Raw genomic sequence first — 22,777 nt, 5'->3', positions numbered from 1 at the left:
TACAAACACTTAACTCACACACAGTCAGTGAACGGTCACAGGGACCAGTTACAAACACTTAACACACACAAACAGTCAGTGAACGGTCACAGGGACCAGTTACAAACACTTAACACACAAACAGTCAGTGAACAGTCACAGGGACCAGTTACAAACACTTAACACACACAAACAGTCAGTGAACGGTCACAGGACCAGTTACAAACACTTAACACACAAACAGTCAGTGAACGGTCACAGGGACCAGTTACAAACACTTAACACACACAAACAGTCAGTGAACGGTCACAGGGACCAGTTACAAACACTTAACACACACAAACAGTCAGTGAACGGTCACAGGGACCAGTTACAAACACTTAACACACAAACAGTGAACGGTCACAGGACCAGTTACAAACACTTAACACACACAAACAGTCAGTGAACAGTCACAGGACCAGTTACAAACACTTAACACACACAGTCAGTGAACAGTCACAGGGACCAGTTACAAACACTTAACTCGCACAGTCAGTGAACGGTCACAGGGACCAGTTACAAACACTTAACACACAGTCAGTGAACGGTCACAGGGACCAGTTACAAACACTTAACACACAAACAGTCAGTGAACGGTCACAGGGACCAGTTACAAACACTTAACACACACAAACAGTGAACAGTGACAGGGACCAGTTACAAACACTTAACACACACAAACAGTCAGTGAACGGTCACAGGGACCAGTTACAAACACTTAACACACAGTCAGTGAACGGTCACAGGGACCAGTTACAAACACTTAACACACAAACAGTCAGTGAACGGTCACAGGGACCAGTTACAAACACTTAACACACAGTCAGTGAACGGTCACAGGGACCAGTTACAAACACTTAACACACAGTCAGTGAACGGTCACAGGGACCAGTTACAAACACTTAACACACAAACAGTCAGTGAACGGTCACAGGGACCAGTTACAAACACTTAACACACACAGTCAGTGAACGGTCACAGGGACCAGTTACAAACACTTAACACACACAAACAGTCAGTGAACAGTCACAGGGACCAGTTACAAACACTTAACACACAAACAGTCAGTGAACGGTCACAGGGACCAGTTACAAACACTTAACACACACAAACAGTCAGTGAACGGTCACAGGGACCAGTTACAAACACTTAACACACACAAACTCAGTCAAGCGAACTTTGACCCAGCCTCTCTGGCACCTAATATTCAGTCCCTGACTCCAGAGAGATTCACAATAAGCACCCCACTAAATTATACTGGCATCTTTTGGAGGTCCAAGTTGCAAGGTATGGGAGGGAAAGCAGAAACATTTACTGTTGCTTATGGCCCATCAGCTGTGAAAGCTGAACCAGGCTGAACAAGCAAAAAACAAAACAAAAAATAGAAAAAAAAACCCACAAAAAACCAAAATCGAACTACCAAAAATACACACATGAACCTTAATATATAAAACAATCCAAGACCAAAACACACAGTTCCTCCATTATAAAACATCCAGCAATCAACTCATGAGTCCTATTCTGCTATTAAATCTATCACAAAGATAAAACAGGCTTTGCCAGGCATTCTGTTTAATCTTAGGAAAAAAAAAAAAAAAAAAAAACCCTGAGAAAAAAAGCAACCAGTTTTACAAAAAATAATGAAAAGAGATTGATAAATGACACTGAAGACGTCCCAGTGACTGCAACCTCAATACATGGTCAGCAGAACATTGCAGCCCAACAAATTTATCACAGAATGTAAACAAATAAAAAAAAAAAAAAAAAAAAAAAGTTATGGGAAAGACTTTGTGGAAAATATACAGCTGGGAAGACGAAAAGGAGAATAAGTAGATACCCTGACCATAAAGAAATTGGAAAATGGCACACAAAAAAGGGGGAAAAAAAGTTGTGTTGATATTGTGTTGATATTTATAGGATCAAATTTTTTGTGACCAGTGATCAATGTTAAATAAACAGATCTGATCAATGAGTTTACACACTTAAAATATGATAGAAAACATACTCTCATTCAGTCTTCATAATGGAATGGTAATATCAATTGAACACCAAATATCAAACGCTCAATACATTCCCAGTGGCTAAATGCAACAGATATACTCTCATTCAGTCTTCATGATAAAATCATACTATCCACTGAATGACAAATATCATACTGTCGACGTATTCCCAGTGGCTAAATGTATCAGATATACTCTCATTCAGTCTTCATAATGGAATGATAATATCCACTGAACACCAAATACCTTAATCTTAACACATCCCCAATGGATAAAGGCATCAGATATACATGTCTGTGTGCTGATGGAAGCCCTGGTGGATATGTAACAAAATCACAATACATGATTTATAGAATGAAAAAAAAACATTGCTCCAAAAAAGGGACAACTTATGACCACACACTTGTGATTCTGCTTTCAGCCATCCTGACAACAGCTGCGGCATACTTCTTGTAGTTTTCGCGCCCTAGTATCTCTCTCAGCTGTAACTGGAACAGACATGTATAAAAATCAGAACTTAGATCACTTTGCACAGAAATCAGGTTTTCAACTATTTTGCATAAAAATAAAATGTCAGATAATTCATTTTGGTATAAATACATTTTTCATCTCATTCGTTAAAAGGGAAATGTGTTTGGTTGTTAGGAAAGTAGGTGTATTAATCTGTGTGTGATTGCAAGTGTGTGTATGCATGTATATATTATATATATCTGTTTGCTTGTGTGATATTTTATGCAAATGTTTGTATGTATCTGTGCATGCAAAGAAACAAATTTGTACTTAATGATTATTTTGTTTAAATTTTCACACACAGGATGAAAAAATCATGTGTATAAAGAAGAAATAAAAGCAAGAAACTGAGATGCTTCAACTCATTCTATCCTGTATTCGAACAAGTGCAACAGGCTATATACATTCTCTGAACCCATATTAATTTCTTCTATACACGTGTGTGTGTGTGTGTGTGTGTGTGTGTGTGTGTGTGTCTGTGTGTCTGTGTGTGTGTGTGTATGTGTGTGAGTGTGTGCATGCGTGTGTGTGTTCTTCTGTACTTTGTGTCTGATGTGTTATCATAAAGAGCTCTGAGGTGTTTGAAAGCTCTCTAAATGTGCAATCATTATTTTCTAAATATTCATTCATTCATTTATTATCACCATTATTATCATCATTATCATCATCATTATTATTACTATTATAATATTCTATTATTATTTATTCTGATCCAATATGCATACTGAAATGTCTATCTATTCACCACTTGTCAGACTGTCAGTGGTGAACAAAGTTACTGAGCAGGACTACTGTCAGGCAGAGTGAAGATGCTGGTTAGGAGCACAGTGCATGTTAGAGTCAACACACACTGTGCAACAGCTCTCTACAGCCTAGCCAACACCACAGCAACATTTTCCAGGAAAGTCTCTCCCGTTCATATCAACTTACAATATGTGGCGGCGTTAAAACATGCTGACATGGAATTATAAACTTGTTCCCAACCTAGGATCAAACTGTTTCATATGATTTTTCAAAACATACTGTGATTTAAATGTATGCAACACCTGACTCAGAAAACTTGAAAAAAAAAGAAAAAGGAAAAAGAAGCAAACTACAAAGAGAAAATTATTACACGATTCTCAATAAACTAAGGAGCCTTGCGCCTAAGGAGAAAGTTTGTTTTCTTAACATGTACACAAATACAAGCTGAGTTCTTTTATGTTTGCTTTCTCACTTTCTGTCTATGCATCGTCTTGCATTAAAAAAAACACACCTGTCAACAGTATATACACTTCAAAGAGTAGTATATAAAGCTTCGCAAATGCTTTATGTGACACAATGAGCCAAACATACAACATGTCAACAGTATATATACTTCAAAGAGTAGTATATAAAGCTTTGCAAACGCTTTACATGACACAATGAGCCAAACACACACCATGTCATTTTCTGAACAAGATGAGGAAACAATAAGTTGTGCCAAAGATGATGATAAAATTAACAACACTCAGGATTCTTTGTGGACATGGAAAACCTGTTTGTTAATGTTTAAATGCATGTCATTTCAAAGCATCAAGTTAAAAACTTTAGATGAATTGAGTGTAATAAAACAACAACAACAACAACAAAAAAAAAACAAAAAAACAACTGAAATGAACAAAATTGTATGCCCCATTAAATTTTTGCTTTACAACATTCCTTGTATGGTGATGCCTGAGGCATTTTAAAATGAGTAAATGTCTTTATTAACTGAAAAAAAAAACAACTGGATAAAACAAGTCCACTTTTTCAAAGCACAACCACATCTGCAAACATATTGCCTGGATATGACTGTGAATGTAAAGAATGCTGGCTGACCCTCTTTCCTGTTGGTTAACAGTAATAAGATGTAAACATTTTCCACTTCTGTTTATAGTGAAAATGTAACACAAAAACCAATACTTTTTCTTCCTTCAAAAATAGTTTGCCTTTTCCTCATTTCTTTGTTGAGAATGTGTCAACTAAACACAAACAGATTAACAAACAGAAGAAAGTGTCCAAGCTTGGTTCCAAAGCAAATGTGAAGGGATCAGGCACAATTAACCCTTTTGCCACCACAGGCGATTTTAGCTGACTAGATAGTGCACCACCATTGGCAACTTTAGTCGACATCATGAGGTCATGTTAAAAGGACCATTTTTACATTGTAACAAAGCTTGACAGCTGCAGCCAGGTTCCTGCTCAACAGAACAATGACTAACCTTTGCCTCCTGATGTTGTTTGAAGTGAACAAGTCTATTGTTTTTTTGTTTTTTTTTACATAAGCTGAAGCCTGTGACTGAAAACATTTAGCACTGGGGAGTGTTTTTGAGACAGAAACGTGGTGGTGAAAGAGTTAAACCATAAAGGAAACACATACAGGGTTGCGGTCAGGACAGAAGAGCGATGCTTCACAGCAGGAAACAGCCACAAAGCCTAACTTAGCACACTACCGCAATGTGCACAGACTGGTGGCCCCTAGTGCACACAGAACACAGGCTTGGAACAGAGTGAGTGACCATCACACACCACACACACTCACAAGCACACGCACACAGAGGGCTGGTGGGCGGCTACCTCCAGCAGTGAAGGGTTGTGTGGCAGAAGAACAGCAGCACCGACGGCGGCACGCAGCCTGGCTTCCCCCACCTCCCCCACTATCTGCCTCTCCTGTGGCTCACTGCAAGACACCCAGCCTCCCATACACACACACTGGCCCTTCTGGCAGTTCTGTGAGGCTTCTAGAAAGTGTCTTAAGTGATGAGAGGTTCTTAAATGTGTGTGTGTGTGTGTGTGTGTGTGTGTGTGTGTGTGTGTGTGTGTGTGTGTGTGTGTGTGTGTGTGTGTGTGTGTGAGGGGAAGGGGTGCGCTGTGTGTGTGTGATCGCTTAGCAAAAAACTGCTGAGCTTTGACCAGAACCTTGGAATCACTTGTGTCATCTGCAACCCAAGTCTTTGTTTTTGCAGGTTTTCAATGATCTAATTGCTGTTACAGTTTAATAACATTTATGATCTGACAATTTAAGTGAAGAAAATGAGAGTTGATCACTGTTTTGTGAGGTTATTTGAGGGCCACATTACAGGTAATGAATTTCAGATTTTAACGATGTGCAGTCACATCTGTTCAGTAATCAGGAAAATATGTGGATGCTTTTTGACTGTAAACTATGGCAACCTCTTGTACAGTCTGAGTCAGTAAATCTCTCCATCTTCAAACTACCTAAGGACTGTAAGACGAAGACTCAAACAGGCTTTGCAGGATAATAGATCTGTATAACCTACTGCTAACTCAGCTATCATATCTCCACATACACAGTGCTCTGGGCACAGTAGTGAGAGACACACACATGCACATACAGATGCATGTGTGTAGACATGGACTACCAATAACCTGAACAGGTTCACAACTGAAAATAAGTGTATTTTCTCTTGTAAGTTTCAAAACACAAATGCCAGGTTCACACAAGAACAGACAGGTGATTTACAGACCCACAGGAAGAGGCAATAATGAGTAAGTTACGTCTGTGAGGAGAACAAAAGGTCTGATTACAAACAAGGTTTTCACGTGTTCCTGTAGCATCACAAACTGCAGGAAAAAGAAAGATTATATCCCCCAGGAGATCCAAGAGGGGACTAGTCCTTTCGTTCTTGCACTTGACAGAATCAGTAAACATCTTCCCTTTTCTTCCTGATCAGATAAGGGATTACACAGGTTTTAAGGATTAACTTTATGCCAGAAGTACAAAATAAAGCCAGAAAAGAAACCGTATGGCTTGTGCTTTTCTCCTCTGCAGAAAACATGCACCATTCTTACCTCAATCACTACATATGAACAGTTTACATATGATTTTCTTTCTTCCATGAAAACAGTTCACTATTCTATGTTCAGTCCCTACATATTCACTGCTCACACAGTGTGGAATAACTGGGCAACTGTGACAATGACATCAATATAAAAGGAAAAAGGTCAATAATATAAAGCACAAAGTTACATAATGAATCAGTTATGGCACTATTTTCAAGCCTTGATAGATTCAAGGATGAGAAATACAACTGAGATTGAATGACCGATGAACAACAAGAAAAGTCAGCGCTGTGCAGCAAACATTAATACAGTGTAGTGTGAAAGAAACAAATGAAAACATTCTTCTCTCCAGCAATATTCATTGCAAACTTCACTGCTGTCGAGTCACAAAGAGACACTTATCAATGAGCAGCATACTTAAGTAGCAGTTATTGTGCTCTGAGGAGGAAAATAAGATTTTTTTTTAAAATCCCAAGGGACAAGCTGTTTACCTTTCTCCACCGATGGAGAGGTCCATGTCATCTGCCTGGAGGCTCAAGAAAGTCACCAGCTGAGCCCTCGTGTACAGCGTCACGCCCTGTTCTTTTTGTGCACCCTGACAAATGCAACATTTTTTTTTCTTTCAAAGTGAGCACTTACCAAGAGTTCCAGAGTTATGGCCCATCAACCCTAAGTCAAATCAAGACATGGAGAGCAATCCTCGTCTGCAGTGTTCTGAACAGTTTATCAGTCAACACTTCCCTTGTGAAAGTAGATGGCCTGACTGCCATTCTTCTCCATGATTGAAACAATCCTTGATTTTCCCTCTGTGGACTCAGCCCCTGCAGGGGGAAAAACTGCTCCCTACTGTCCTGGATAATGTCATAAAAGCAGATCCACCAACCCCATTTTTATTCTGTGGTGTACATTAATCAGTCTGCATGCTCTGTTGCCTCTTGGAACTGAAAACTGCCATGTTCAAACCATGTTCAAGTGTATCTTGGGGCAAATGTAACATTTTTCAATGTAAGTGTAACACCACCAAATCATAAGTGTCTAAGATTAAAAGCAAATGAGTGATCTCGGAACAAAAAAACAACACCCAAAAAAAACAAAAAACAACAACAACAATAACAACAAAACCAGAAGTAATATATTCTACAAAAGTGATGTTTCTTATGACTGGGTGATGTTTCATTATAATCAGTGCCAAATGGGTACCTCACTGATAAGCAGTAGATTGACTTGACTGACTCTTCAGTTTGATCACTCTTCAGTTTGATCACTGTCACTTGAGCTAAAAAATGGTGACACATATTGTTTTCAATATGAATAAGGGCAGTAAAACCCAGAGGGATGAAATAAAATCATTCTTAGATAATAAACGAGTCAGCTCTGGTAAAGACAGATTAGCACTAAGAAAATCAGTTCCAATCAAGGAGAAATGAAAGTTATACACCAAAATAGGCATACACTAAAATCTAAGAAAAAGAACAGCAAGACAGTGAGGGAGAGACAGACGGACAGATAGAAAGAGATGCAGACAGAGAGAGCAAGAGAGAGAGAGAGAGATGGATAATTTACCACTGTGGGTCTGTGGACCTGAGCATCTTGTGAAGTGGCTTTGCCAGACACTTGAGGGTCATCTGTTGCCTTGTCCTGAACCTCCTTCATCTTCCTGTCTGAAAGAGAGAGGGAACACACACACAAGATGATTGTCATTACTCTCATGTGAATCAGGGTGGTACCTGTGGTCTACATGTCTGAAAACACAGTGTCTCTTGCTGGGCTCCCCACCAGTGCAAATATGTGAATTGTACACACACTACAGTGATCAAAAGGGCATTGAGAATTTCCTTTAAGCATCAATTGACAGTATACAACATTTTTCATGTCTATGTATGTATATGTGTTTTGTTGGCATTTGAAGTCTCCACTGAACATTATTTGGCAGCATACAACATTTTTCAAGTGGACATAAGTGCATGCGTTTCATTCACAGTGTGCAAGGCTATCATATCAGCACACTTCTTCAGTCACACCACCTTTAAATTTGATAATGGTCTCCAACTTCATGTCACTTAAATTATCAGAATACCCTACACCCTTATGTGCAAAGGAAAACCTTTCAAACTCTCTTTTTATCTGATACATTCATTTTTTAAGTGGTTTATTACATCAGAATACGCTACTTCATGTGCAAAGGAAAACCATTCAAACTCTCTTCTGATATACTTCATTTATTTTCTGTTTAAAAAATGGTTTATGGCTCATTGATTTTCTTGCATAGATACAAGGATAACAAACATCATCATTAACACTAGCAATAACCATACAAACACCAGTAAACAACCAAGTTCAAACAACATCATATAACATTTTGGTCAACATTACCCCTATTTTGAGTTTGTTAACTTGGGATGTCAGAATTACTGCCGACAGTCAATCCACTGCTGATAACCATCTCAACACATATCACAGTGACTCAGAACAGTCCTTTTTTTTGGTATTTCTTCACTTGTCATGTTGAGATGCTAAAATGTTAATTAACCATGAGCTATTCATGTGAGTTTCAGATGGAGAATGTACATCATCGCATGGTTCCAAACCGGGAGAAGAGCCATGCCCTGTAAGTGTAAGAAATCAAATGGACAGCATGCTTAACTGAAAGAAAACCTTGTCACCAGGCTAAAAACTAATGGTCAGCAGATTCCACAGGTACGTATCTTTTTCTTCCAAACACAAGGCAAATTTACACTTTTTTTTCCACATGTTATGAAGTGGAAGGTACATGTGACACACAGGGTAACTTGTTTACCTCTCAGAAAGTTCTTTCTTCTTTTTTTCCACATGTTATGAAGTGGAAGGTACATGTGACACACAGGGTAACTTGTTTACCTCTCAGAAAGTTCTTTTTTTTTTTTTTTACATGTTATGAAGTGGAGGGTACATGTGACACACAGGGTAACTTGTTTACCTCTCAGAAAGTTTTATTTTTTATTTTTTACATGTTATGAAGTGGAATGTACATGTGACACGCAGGGTAACTTCTTTACCTCTCAGAAAGTTCTATTTTTTCACATGTTATGAAGTGGAAGGTACATGTGACACACAGGGTAACTTGTTTACCTCTCAGAAAGTTCTTTCTTTTTTTTACATGTTATGAAGTGGAAGGTACATGTGACACACAGGGTAACTTGTTTACCTCTCAGAAAGTTCTTTCTTTTTTTTACATGTTATGAAGTGGAAGGTACATGTGACACACAGGGTAACTTGTTTACCTCTCAGAAATTTCTTCTTTTTTTTTTTTTTTTTTCATGTTATGAAGTGGAAGGTACATGAGACACACAGGGTAACTTGTTTACCTCTCAGAAAATTCTTCTTTTTTTTTTTTTTTTTTACATGTTATGAAGTGGAAGGTACATGTGACACGCAGGGTAACTTGTTTACCTCTCAGAAAGTTCTTTCTTTTTTTTTTTACATGTTATGAAGTGGAATGTACATGTGACACGCAGGGTAACTTGTTTACCTCTCAGAAAGTTCTTTCTTTTTTTTTACATGTTATGAAGTGGAAGGTACATGAGACACACAGGGTAACTTGTTTACCTCTTAGAAAGTTCTTTCTTCTTTTTTTTTTACATGTTATGAAGTGGAAGGTACATGTGACACACAGGGTAACTTGTTTACCTCTCAGAAAGTTCTTTTTTTTCACATGTTATGAAGTGGAAGGTACATGTGACACACAGGGTAACTTGTTTACCTCTCAGAAAATTCTTCTTTTTTTTATTTTTTACATGTTATGAAGTGGAAGGTACATGAGACACACAGGGTAACTTGTTTACCTCTCAGAAAGTTCTTTTTTTTTTTTTTTACATGTTATGAAGTGGAAGGTACATGAGACACACAGGGTAACTTGTTTACCTCTCAGAAAGTTCTTTTTCTTCTTCCTGCCTTTCTCCTGGTTGATGCCACCCTGGGAAAGATGATGATGATGATATTAACAAAAATAACAACAACAACAAAATAATCATGACTAATGCCATACTGCTATTTATTCCAACAGTTCTTAGTTCTTACAAGCCAATAAACAAAAATGCAGACAAAAACACAAACCCGTGCAAAACCCACCACCACACATACACCCACACCAATGCAAGCACACACCAACATGTAAATTAAATGTGAAAAGTCAGACCAAAAATCTGTGTTTGAACAATTCTGTTTTCAAGCCAGTATGAAATAAGAGTTTCAGAATTTGTTGGCTGTATTTTTCATTGTGTACTATTCATAATTGTGTGCTATGACTTGTGTGCATGTGCGTGTGTTTGTGTGTGTTGTGGGTGGGTGTGTGGGAAGGATGAATAATTTTTGATAATGTTTGGTATCTTGTGTTCAATTTTTCCTTTTTGATATTAATGTGTGTGTTCTATTTGTAAACGCCTTGGGCTTACTTTCAAGATTAGGTGTAAATACTCATAATGATAATAATAATGATATAAAGAGATTTGGCATGGTACATTGTTTGAAAGAAAATATCAGAACGTAGGCCCTTTTAGTGTAAAGGAAAAAGATCCTTGTTAAGATACTTGCCCCCCAACCCCAACCCCTAAAAAAAGAAAGCCCCTAAGATCTGATGAAGAAAAGTGACAACTTCCCAACCCCACTTCTGGGACCAAACTGTCTTCTCAGCACAGGCATGCTGGACAAAGGCAAGGTAAACAGTATTAGTCATGATACTGAAAGACACGGCCGGCACGTCCCCCCACTCACCTGCTCTGCCCTGTCAGCATCACCACCAGCAGCCCCCGTCTGTCTGTCAGCTTCCTCCTGATCTCCCAGCCTCGCCGCCGTCGCTCTCTCACCCCCCTCCCTCCCCGTTCTTTCTTCCACACCACCCATCTTCTTCACCAACCCGTTTGTCACACCAGGCTGTGAACTGCCTCTTGTCTCGTCCTCCTCTCCGGCCTCCTCCTGCACCACCACCTTTTTCTTTCTTCCCCTCTTCTTTGTGGCGCTGTCTCTCACGGCTGATGGCGCTGTCCCTGTCCCTCCGTTTTCTGCCTCCTCTACAGAACAGTGTGTGTAGTCAAAGGCTGGTCCATCCTGGGGGGATGGTGGCAGAAGCCTGGCTCTTGCCCACTGTAGAACATCGTTGGCATAGGCCATGTCCACAGCCTTCTGCTGGTGAGAACTGGACGCTGACTGGTGTGTCTGTGAACTGTTCACAGCTGCCTGAGACGAAGCTGCCTCTTTCTGTGAGGCTGAATTCTGAGACATGGGTGAGGCAGAAGCACTTGTTACTGATGCATCTTCGTAGTCCAGGGAATTTTCAACACTGTTTGCGCTGTGTTTTGTGTAACGGTTGCAATGTGGTGATGGTCTGGCTCTCACGACCATCGATGATTTCCCTATTTTAACGCGACTCGAAGGAACCACAGTCTCAGACTGAGAATCCTCAGACTCACTGTCACTGTCATCACTGTCTTCTTCAAGGTGTTTGTCTTGTCTGTCCTGTCTACGGTACTGGGCTGAAGGGCTTCCTGGGTGATGTCTGCTCCTGTTGACAATGCCCTCGTTCCAACATTCCAGCAACGTCTGTGAGTCACCAAGCGTGGACTCAAAAGTGCTGCCATAACTCCTCTCTACCTCAGTCGTGTGGCTGTCACAAGACACACTCATGTCAGAGCGTCCAGACTGTGTGGAGGATGCAGAACGTGTTGCGTCCACACCCTCCACACCTTCCTCTAGAGTCCCAGAGATGGAGGACTGACTGGACATGTGGCTTCTCCCTCTCCTCCTCCTGCTGCTGCTGCTGGGGGCTGGAGTGGGTGGGTCCCCCTGCCCCGACGTCTGGCTGATGTCCCTGACGCTGTCCACAGTCAGCCTCTGGGCCAGAGCCGCACTGAGCTGTGCACACTGCAGCGCCTGCTTTTCACTGAGGAACTGGGTCAGGGCCCGGGCCATGTTCAGACGCCACGCCTGTAGGGATCTGGCGTCTCTGGGTCTCTCCCATCGGTCGCCCTCTGTGTCGTTCTTTCTGCTTTGCCACCGTAGTTTTTGGTGTTCTGTGTCCAGTTCCTGGGAAAAAGGAAGTAAGTTTGCTGACACAGAGTAGGTGGGTTTTTTTATTGGTCTAAAATCACAATTGTGGATGTATGTTAAAGAAAAGAAGGAAAGAACGAACTGGGTGTTTTGTCAATATGTCATCAGCACTTTGAAGGATAATTTTGAAAAAGTTATGGATGGAGTTATCACAACAAAATAATAAATGTATCTTTTATAAGCTCTACAAAAAAGAATTGAAGTGAGTAAAATATACTGGTCAACTGCCCGTTAAAAAACATAATTCTATTATTCAAATTCAATCATAACAATCACTGTTTACCATCTGTAACAGGAAAGGTAAATGGAATTCCAAGAGAATACCATACTTGTAGAAAATGTGACATGAATAGTGTTAGTAATGAATTTTGCTTTATCACGAAGTGTCACAATTTTTCTGATATTCACAAATGACAGTAAATCAAGGTAATGTGTGTAGCAAACACTTAAGCACACATTAAAACAAAAAAAAACTGCAACAAAAGGGCTGTCTCAGGCTCTGTAGAAATATCCACTTTGTTCGTAGGTGGCGTTGCACTGTAATGACATGCTCTTCTTGGGGAGAGCAGTCCAAATTCCAGAGATATTTGTTGTGACAAAAAACAAAACAAACAAAAAAAACCTTCAAACTGATCTTCTTCTTCTTTGTTTGTGGGCTGCAGCTCCCACATTCACTCATATGTACAACAGTGGGCTTTTACATGTAGGACTGTTTTTACCCCGCCATGTAGGCAGCCATACTCTGTTTTAGGGGGTCCTTCAAATTAATAAGAGAGGAACAACCGCAGGGGTTAGACATCTCTCCCTTCTTCGGGAAAGAGCAAGACATAGGCATTTAGACGTAGACAGCAGGAAAGCCAACAGGTGAGTTCTCCATCACAGGCACAGACGTACCTGTAGAGATGCCAGCAGCTCCTTGGCGTCAGGTCGCTGGTCAGGGTCCTTGCACAGCATGGACAGCACCATGCTTCTGAGAGAACGTCCGTAGCTGTCGGGAAGTGGCTGCACCTGTGGGGCACACACACACACACACACACATACATTCATGTACAGAGAATAGAGACTACACGCACAGAGAGCACACACATACATACACACTCTCACACACACACACACTTTCACACACACACACTCTCTCTCTGTTTGTCTATCACTCACACATTCTCACACACACACACACAGTCTCTCCCTCTTACACACACACACACACACACACACACACACACACATCACAAACACTCTCTCTCTTTCTCTCTCTCAAATACACAAACATACACACAAACACATACACAAGGGTTGCAACTTGTGTTGCAACTTGTGGGTAATTTCTGTTCATTTATACTGCTGTACCATCTCATGCTATCTTGCCTACAAGTCAATTTTCATTGCATTTTTCATGAAGACATTAAAGTGATTTGATTGACTGACCACACAAAGAGAATACATGCACAGAAAATACACACAGAGAGAGCACACATACAAACACATAAACTCTCACACAGACCATATACACACATGTTCACAGGCACAAACACACACACACACAATGCACACACATTCAAATCAAGACCCTTGACACCCAGTGCTGACTGTCCTAAACCCTCTTGGCTGAGTGAGTGGGCACATAACTTGGGCAAGACAATCCCCACTATAATCGAATTCTAGCCTTGATATTTAAAACAGCAGTAGTCTCCTCTGCTGTCCTGATAGTCTTAGTCAGACACGGCTATCATACATACATGCATACAAACTTTAAAAGCTTTTAAACTTTATAACAAAAAACAAAACAAAACAAAATTCTAACATTTGTTGTATTACCCATCCATCTATCTCCAAACCAGTCAACCTGCCAATACCTCATCCATTACTATTTAGTAAGCTAGTCCTTTAAACCATCTGCTTCTTATGCCTTCGATAAAAAAAAAAAGTTTTTAAATATCATGTGAGATCACCCCACCACCAATGCAGAAGAAGACTTTCTTTCAATCTATGCTCATTCTGGATCTTTACACTCAGATGCTGATTCTAGAGTGCTGAGGATTCCTTAAGAAAGAAAAAAAATCTCCTGTCTTGGCCCATGTGCATTCCCCAGTTCTCTCAAACCACACCTCTTCCATTCTGCCTGCCATCTTATCGATCAGTATGCTTCCTGAACTTCTACTGGCTGTGTGGTGCAGGTGTGTTTGTTTGCGTATTGTGCACAAGCTTCTTTGTGTATTGTGTTCTTGAAGCGTGTTTATCGATGTATAACTTTGTTCTGTTAATGCCACAAGCTCCAGGTTTACCTGCTGTGTGACCACCTTCCCAACCAGCTGGTATCTAGAAGGAGCGTGGAATGCATATTGCAAGGTCATCATCTCATACACACAGCAGCCCAGGCTCCAAATATCCGTCTGTTGGGACAAAAACGTACAGTCACATGAGGAATGTTGTCTGACACTGACGACAAGTTGAAGACAAACTGGAATGCAATAAAAACAAAACTCCTTTTCATTTTTGCCAATTATTTTTAAAGCTAGATCTTCTTTACCATGACAGAGATTACCTTTTCGATATACAGCATTATGTCTGAGCAAAGGACAGTTCTTGACAAAAAGGCTATGGCAGACAGGATCTGTGAAATAGGCCTGTGCTACATTTCACACACACACACACACACACTCACACGAGACACTCCTTTTGCACAACAAAGCAGTAAAAACAGCTCAGAATGACATATGCAAAAACATGTCTGGTGTAGAGAGATGCAAGAGTGAATGACTGGCTTTGGCCTCCAGCATATCAGTCAGACTAAGGAGACATTCTCTTGCACTACCAACACTTGAAATGTTGCTTGGTTGCAGCTGCCAGGAACGTGTCATGAAGCCTGGATCCATTCAGGTTTAGAGACTATGTGACAAGGCTGTGCTCTGTGCTTTCTTTCTTACTATATCCCAGCATTGACCAAGCCCAAGAGTCGCAGATGCCAGCTTTGTTGGTCATTTGAGCAGCACTTCCAATGATGCACTGAGGAAGTGGATGATCCTTGACTGTTGGGTCCCAGTCTACACACTCGGCACTAGGTAGCAGCCTGCCACTAGTTGAGAAATCCCACCTCTGATGGGGTTGGAACCTGTGTCCTTCCAATCATCAGTCCACAATGCTAAACACTTTGTTACCACAGCCGGCAGGAACTCAATCTTTTATTACTGTGTATCAATTCAATTTGATATTCAGTTACGACAGAATAACTGGAAAAACGGAAACACTCACCACTTTCTATAAAATACATGCTTAAAACACACAGACACACACACACACACACACACACATTCAGAAATTAAAATGAGACAGACAGAAACAGATACAGAGACAGAGATGTATGTAGCAAGCAAGGAGCAGTCATCCAGTGACCTTATAACTGTAGGCATTGCCCTGGTAGATCTCTGGACTGATGTACAGGGGTGTTCCAATGTGTGTGGCTGCCATTTCTTTGGTGAACACCAGCTGTCTGAAACAAAGCAATGCCAAACTCTGATGGGAAAAGAATTATCACCTCTGTTCAAACCTTTCCTTATTCAGGCCGGTTTCACCATTACACTATCAGCAGTACTCAACAAAATCATCGCAATGGCAGAACATCTGAACTATAAAAAAAAAAAGACATGAAATTTGTTCATGACATTTTGATTTTTTTTTTTCAAATGCAAAATGCTTTTTTTATGCAGCTGCAAAGCTCTTAGATTGTAAGGATTCTTGGAAAGTTTAGTATTCTTGGAAAGTTCAATAACACATTCTGTGGTGTACACATACACCACATCTTCCTCCTTTTTTTTCTTTTTTTTTTTCTTTGTGTGTGTGTGTGTGTGTGTGTGTGTGTGTGTGTGTGTGTGTGTGTGTTTGTGACTTGCTACAGTGTTAACGAGTAATGGACAGCACACAGCAGTAGAAAAGTGTTTATAACCAGATTTTTTTTTCAAATACCTACAAAATAATTCACTTGTCTAACCATTTGACACTTGTTTTATGGGAATCAAAATATCAATAGCTTTAAAATCACAGTTATTCTCATTCAGTCAGAGTCAATTTCCTTTATTCATTGAATTAGTAAAGTCTATGCCTTACAAAATTACATTTATGGCTAAATAAAATGAAGGGTACAATATTTCTGTTGTGTGTTCTATCCCTGATGAACAGCTCAAAATTCACACAAGAAGCAGATAAAAATTTTTACAACACAATAAAATACTGTAAAAAGTAACTAAGTAAAACGCGAACTCACTGTGGCTCAAGTGGCCAAAGTCAAGTAAACTTTATTATCTTCAAAGAGAAATGAACTTGTGGTTGTGTTGCTCATGCTCACATTACGATTATAAAATATGTATTTAAAAGACAATTACATATCTTGTGTGGTAAGCAAACCATCTTCCCCACTATCAGCAAACCCATCCCATGACACACTGTCTTAAATTCCATGACATACTATTACAGTACCTTGCAATACCCAAGTCACCGATTTTGACGCTGTACTTGTCTTTCAAGAAGATGTTTTGCGGCTTCAGATCTCGATGAAGGATTTTCTTGTGATGTAAGTACTGGAATGATATGGAAAGGCTTCTGTCAAAGAACATACACAAGGCACGCATGCAAACATACACAAAATCATTATTTGCATTAATCTGTTTCTTGACTACACAATCTGAAAACAAAGGTGAAGCAACATATTGCTGGTGAGAGTTTGTCTATCCTTGCTCATACACATTTTGGCATTTCTTCTGAAATCTAAACTGAAAGGTGTCACAAGTTTGAGTGAGCTTTTGTATGTGTGTGTGTGGGTGCATATGCATGCATGTGTGTGCATAGTTCCAAGGACACTGACACCTTTTACAATGACAGCATTACATCTTTGACCCGTGGCTGGCTTATTTTCATACTTTATATGAAACATTTGCTTGGGAGCTTTCTTCAGTTTTAAATTTCAAGGACAATAACATCTGTAGTATAACTGCACAGTTGTTTGGATCCACGGCTGCCTATTTTTCACAATTAATAGGATTAATTATGAAAGCCAGACAGAACAGTGCTCTTTCCATTAATAAAGGAAAAAAACAACAAAAAAACTAATCACATGGAGCTTTTTACTGAGGAATTTAAACATTTAATAACCATTTATCTTAACACACCCACATAGCCCCCCCACCCCCCATCCCCTCTCACAAACACACAAAAAGTCTCTATGGGTAGCTAGCAGTAATCTGAACACCCCACCCCCTCCCTGTCCAACCCCCCCTCCCCCCAACAGGTAACAGGAGAGAGAGGACCCACCTGAAGACCATCAGTCAGCTGCAGTGTCCAGTGCACCACCAGTGACTCCTCCTCTCCCACGCCTTCTCTCCCTTCCTCTTCCTGAAACAACACACCAACGCACTGAACATGCAGAACCTGTACCTGTTTTTCTCCATTCTATGCACATCAACTGACCAAACAGATTGTTAGAGAAATTGTTTCCTTGACATCCAAAGTCGTCTCTGTTTCTCCTTTCCCTCTTAAACAAACGGAAAGACAGGCGCAATAACTGAATGATTGTAGCTCTGAACTTTCAATCTGAGTTTCCTGGATTTGATCATGGTCTGTTAGTGCCTTAATTATCTTCAAGAGTATACACATACAAAAGATCAAATACGCACTGTTAAAGATCCTGAAATCCATGTCAGTATTTAATGAGCTATGGAAACAAATATACCCAGTGTGCACCCCCAAAACTTGGAGTATGGCTGCCTGTGTGTGGGGTAAAATGTGTAAGTACTGAAAGGGTTAAAATAATATGAAATGGAAGAGAATTATCGATCAATTCCTTAAGTGTCTGTCCCCTTCTGGTGTACCAAAAGAGTGCCCCAGGATGGAAATTTCCAACCACCTCAATGAAGGAATTTTATGATCACAAAAGCAGTAAATTTATGTGAAATTGTTATAACTGGATAGTGTGGTTATTTTCCTTTCAGAAAAGTATATGTCATACATCTTTCTTTTAGTAGATTGCATGCTAGAATTTTTTTTTAGTTACCCTCCATGACCAAAACATCCTTTGGCAAATAATTGTCACTGAGCATAAAATAGGCTTGGCATTGAAAGGGTTAAGAACAAAATAAAAAAGAGGAAAAAAGGAATGCTTCATAACATAAAAAAGGGAAGAGCTAAAACAAAAAAAACCCCAAAAGAACCATTTCATCACATAAGGGAACAGAGATAAACCAAAAAAACAAACAAATTTGCATTTGTTGCATTTGTATTTGTATTACTCTATTTCACAACAGTTTTTCTCTGTGTGAAAGTCGGGCTGCTCTCCCCAGGGAGAGCATGTCACTACACTGACAGCGCCACCCATTTTTGGTGGGTTTTTTTCTCCTGCCTGCAATTTTATTTTCCTATCGAAATGGATTTTTTCTACACAATTTTGCCAGGGACAACCCTTTTGTTGCCATGAGTTCTTTTAGGTGCGCTAAGTGCATGCAGCATACCGGACCTCGGTTTATCATCTCATCCAAATGACTAGCGTCTAGGCCACCACTCAAGGTCTAGTGAAGGGGGAGAAAATACTGGCAACTGCCAGTGTGATTCGAACGAGTGCACTCAGATTCTCTCGCTTCCTTGGCGGACACGTTACCTCTAGGCCAACCACTACAAAAAAAACAACCAAAAAGCACAACTGTTTCATACCATAGAAAAGGGAGGATGGAAGAAGAGCTGACCTGAGGCAGTCCAGGTGGTGGCGAAGGTCCCCAGCCTCACAGAGCTCCAGCACCAGCAGGAGGCGGTGGTGGACCTGGAAGGAGTCCACCAGGGTGACAACGGCCGGGTGGTGCAGGCCCCGCATGATGCGCAGCTCCTTGTGGGCCGCCGCCTGGTCCTGGGCCCCCACTCCACGCTCGTCCACCACCTTCAGGGCATACTGCAACATCCCACATCCATCACTTTCAGGGCATACTCCAACATCGCACATCTGTCACCTTCAGGGCATACTGCAACATGGCACATCTGTCACCTTCAGGGCATACTGCAACATGGCACATCCGTCACCTTCAGGGAATACTGCAACATCCCACATTCGTCACTTTCAGGGCATACTGCAACATTGCACACGTGTCACCTTCAGGGCATGCTGCAACATGGCACATCTGTCACCTTCAGGGCATACTGGCAGAAGAAGTAAATCATTTTATTTTTACACAAGTATATAACTTTTGAAAGTAATCTTTAAACATTGTATTTTATCCAGCTTTGCTTTAATATTCACAAAGACAATTAAGAACAACAAATCCTGACATGTTTATGTTCTGTGCACCTTTGTCCGTGATCCATGCGGTGACTGTGAACAGGACAGGCAGTAGACATTGCCGAAGCTTCCACTGCCCAGCTCACGGTCTATCCGGCACAGACTGTCTTCAGCCTCGCTCTCCATCCTGTCAAACAGCAAAGCTGCATTTCAGTGTGTTGCCCAGTCACAGCAGTTTGTCACCCCTTTGTTTCAGGAAAAAGAACCAAAAGTGTAAAAAGAAGTTAAGTTACTCTTTAAAAAAAATAATGTTTTACACTTGGTCATGAGTTAAATTTTTTTTTTTTTTTCATCAACCACAAATATGACTAGTGCCAAGAAGCATGCTTGTCATTGATGACTGTCCTCACACACTGGCAACATGAGGCAACTGAGTAATCTCCTGTGACACCACCATTAGGGGTTCATCTGATTGTGGACTCTATATCTTTATTCGATTAAACCAATTAAACCTCTAAAAATACTGAAAATAAATGTCTGGTCTTTAAATCCATGCCACATTGATATAATCACACAAAGGTTAAGCATTCAAGAGATTAAGCATGAATAATTTCATGAGATATGTGGTAATGTATTCAAAGCCTGATGAGAGCATTGGGTTTATACATGGGTTCAGGCAATGCATTGAAATTTGCCATGGTATAGTGGGGCAGGGCAAACTGTGATTTGGTATCAGATGGTAAGGCATGGTCCTGCAAACCTTTAATGTACTTGATTAATATTTTTTTCACTCCCAGAAGTGCGGAGAATTATTATTATCTATGGAAAAAAAAGAATTGTAAGATGAAACACACACACACACACATCTCTCTCTCTCTCTCTCTCTCTATATATATATATATATATATATACACACACACATACATACATATTTCCACATCTGTTAATTTATGTATACAATATACACACACCAAGCATATCACCATGGGCACTGTGATTCTTGCTTTGTCCGAGAGCTAGTCGTTAATTGTGATTAGTTGAGCTTCTAAAATAACGACAGCATGATCAAGAAAGTATCGTGTTTATAAATAGCCTGTTCAAAAACCCATCGATGATAAATCACATTTATTAACACCAAAGAAACCATATACACAATCATAGTTTGTTGAATTGCGAACCGCAAACTTGATTAAGATTTGATAGTGGACTGGCACTAAATATATGCAATGTTATGGCAAACAAAACTTTATGCAACTTCCGTGTATATGTCTGTGAGCTAAGCCTGCGACACAACAACAAAACTGTGCCGTGTCTGGCACATGTCACACCAAATGACGCCTTTTTTTTTTTTTTTTTTTTTTTTTTACTGTACTCAAAAGCAAGAAATGGAAAAGCGGCTGTGGATTACATCCAGAGCACTGCAAGACACATTAGAAGTTCTAGCCAAAAAAGACAGTTCAGACGGTGCCATTAAAACATCTCCGCACCAGATTCAGAATGTTTGGGCCCAGATCTTACCGTCACGTCTGCTTTCTTTCGTTTCTTCAAGGCGCCATTTTGTCACAACGACGTCAACTTCCGGGTAGTTACCGTCATGTGACCAAAAGGGGGCCAATGAAAGAAATTATAGGAATGATCACTCTGAGTGCAGGGCACTTGTCTGTGGCACTTGCCTTGAAAGTGCAGACAGAAGCTTGTCTTATTTGGAAGGTAGTATGACAATTCAGGTGCAACCCTTTGTCAGATTGGAGAAGAAGCGCGTGCGCGTGTGTGTACGCGCGCGCGCGCGTGTGTATGTTATCACTCCTCCCCACCCCCTTTTCCTCCACGCCCCCACTGCCCCCCTCAACCTCCACCCCTCCTCTCCGCCCCCCGTCTGCCCTCCCATCTTCCCCAGCTATCTTTTTCTCAAGCTTGTTTAAATAGCGATTGATTGTATATAGACTATTAAATTTTTGTCACAGTCCTGAGGAAGCCTAAAAACTCGAAAAAAAATGCAGAATTGAAACAAGTGGGATGACTTCCAAGTCTTGTGTTATTCAAGTTTTACCATTATTTTTTGCAACTACTGCTACTGCTACTATTACTATCACTGTTGTTGTTGGTGTTACTATTATCTTTTTATCATCATCATTGCCATTTAAAAAATCATTTTAATGACTTATTTTTTATCAGTCCATTGCTAGCTGCAGAAGCTGCAGAAGAGGAAACAGGTGCATGGCGAGATCAATCCCCATTTACAGTAAGGCCGACTCAGTGGGACAGCATGAGCGATTCGAAATGGTCAACACCCTGACAGTTGAAATGGCAGACATAAAAGACACAGCCAACACAGAAGATCTCTGGCTCATGTTTAAGGCTGCACTCCATAGAGCAATCGAAGCACATACCCGGCCCCCATAAGCTGACGCGTGCAAACCAAATTTCCAGCCTTGGATCACCCCCGAACTGCGACGGCTCGTGAACCAACGGGACAGAGCCAGAAAGAAATGGAAGAAGCAGGGAAGATAGAGCTGAGGATCCAGTCGAGAGAACTTAGATGCGAAGTACAAAGGAAGATGCGTCGGGCCTATTGGAGCTACATCAACAGTATCCTGACCGGCTGTTGAGGACAGTGAGAGTCTCCGGCAACCAAAGCCGGCGCGTTTCTGGTCATTTATAAAACACCGGAAAAACTCAAATACAGGAGTGCACCACTCAAAGTCAATGGGTTCCTACTTGCCGAGACGAAAGGAAAAGCAGAGGCCCTGAATCACCCATTCCAACCGGTTTTGGGAGATGGGAGGACCTATTCATCCGAAGAGTTCCATTTAAAATGCAACCTGGACGAAAAAGCCTACCAAGAGCTGAATACCATCAGCATCACTGAGGAGGGAGTTAGACGCCTGCTGATGAACCTGGACCTTCACAAAGCCAGTGAACCGGATGACGTTGGGGCCCGCATACTGAAGGAACTTGCGGATCAAATAGCCCCCATACTCACCATCATCTTCAGGTCATCTGTTGCCTTCGGACAGATTCCGTCTGACTGGAAGGATGCTCACATCTCAGCTGTGTTCAAGAAGGAGGAGCATTATGATCCTGCCAACTATTGGCCTGTCTCCCAAAC

General features: G+C 40.7%; 1 protein-coding gene across 1 annotated transcript; it reads right to left on the bottom strand.

The window, feature by feature from the left end:
* Window positions 1-807: 807 nt before the first annotated feature.
* LOC143285282 (uncharacterized) lies at window positions 808-21,238 on the bottom strand. The gene is made up of 15 exons (XM_076592543.1): window positions 21,187-21,238; window positions 19,738-19,855; window positions 19,145-19,344; window positions 18,460-18,478; window positions 17,721-17,801; window positions 16,890-16,990; window positions 15,810-15,906; window positions 14,702-14,809; window positions 13,311-13,424; window positions 11,085-12,392; window positions 10,236-10,287; window positions 7,899-7,996; window positions 6,827-6,930; window positions 5,109-5,211; window positions 808-2,509 (listed from the first exon to the last, which is right to left on the bottom strand). The coding sequence occupies exons 2-15, from the start codon at window positions 19,852-19,854 to the stop codon at window positions 2,411-2,413; spliced, it is 2,601 nt and encodes an 866-aa protein (XP_076448658.1). The 5' UTR covers window position 19,855; window positions 21,187-21,238; the 3' UTR covers window positions 808-2,410.
* Between the last annotated feature and the right edge of the window lie 1,539 nt (window positions 21,239-22,777).

Source organism: Babylonia areolata, chromosome 8, assembly GCF_041734735.1.
Source record: "Babylonia areolata isolate BAREFJ2019XMU chromosome 8, ASM4173473v1, whole genome shotgun sequence".
In the NCBI taxonomy this organism is placed as follows: Eukaryota; Metazoa; Mollusca; class Gastropoda; order Neogastropoda; family Buccinidae; genus Babylonia; species Babylonia areolata.
The sequence above is the reverse complement of the archived record's forward strand: the minus strand, read 5'-3'. Positions and strand labels throughout refer to the sequence as shown.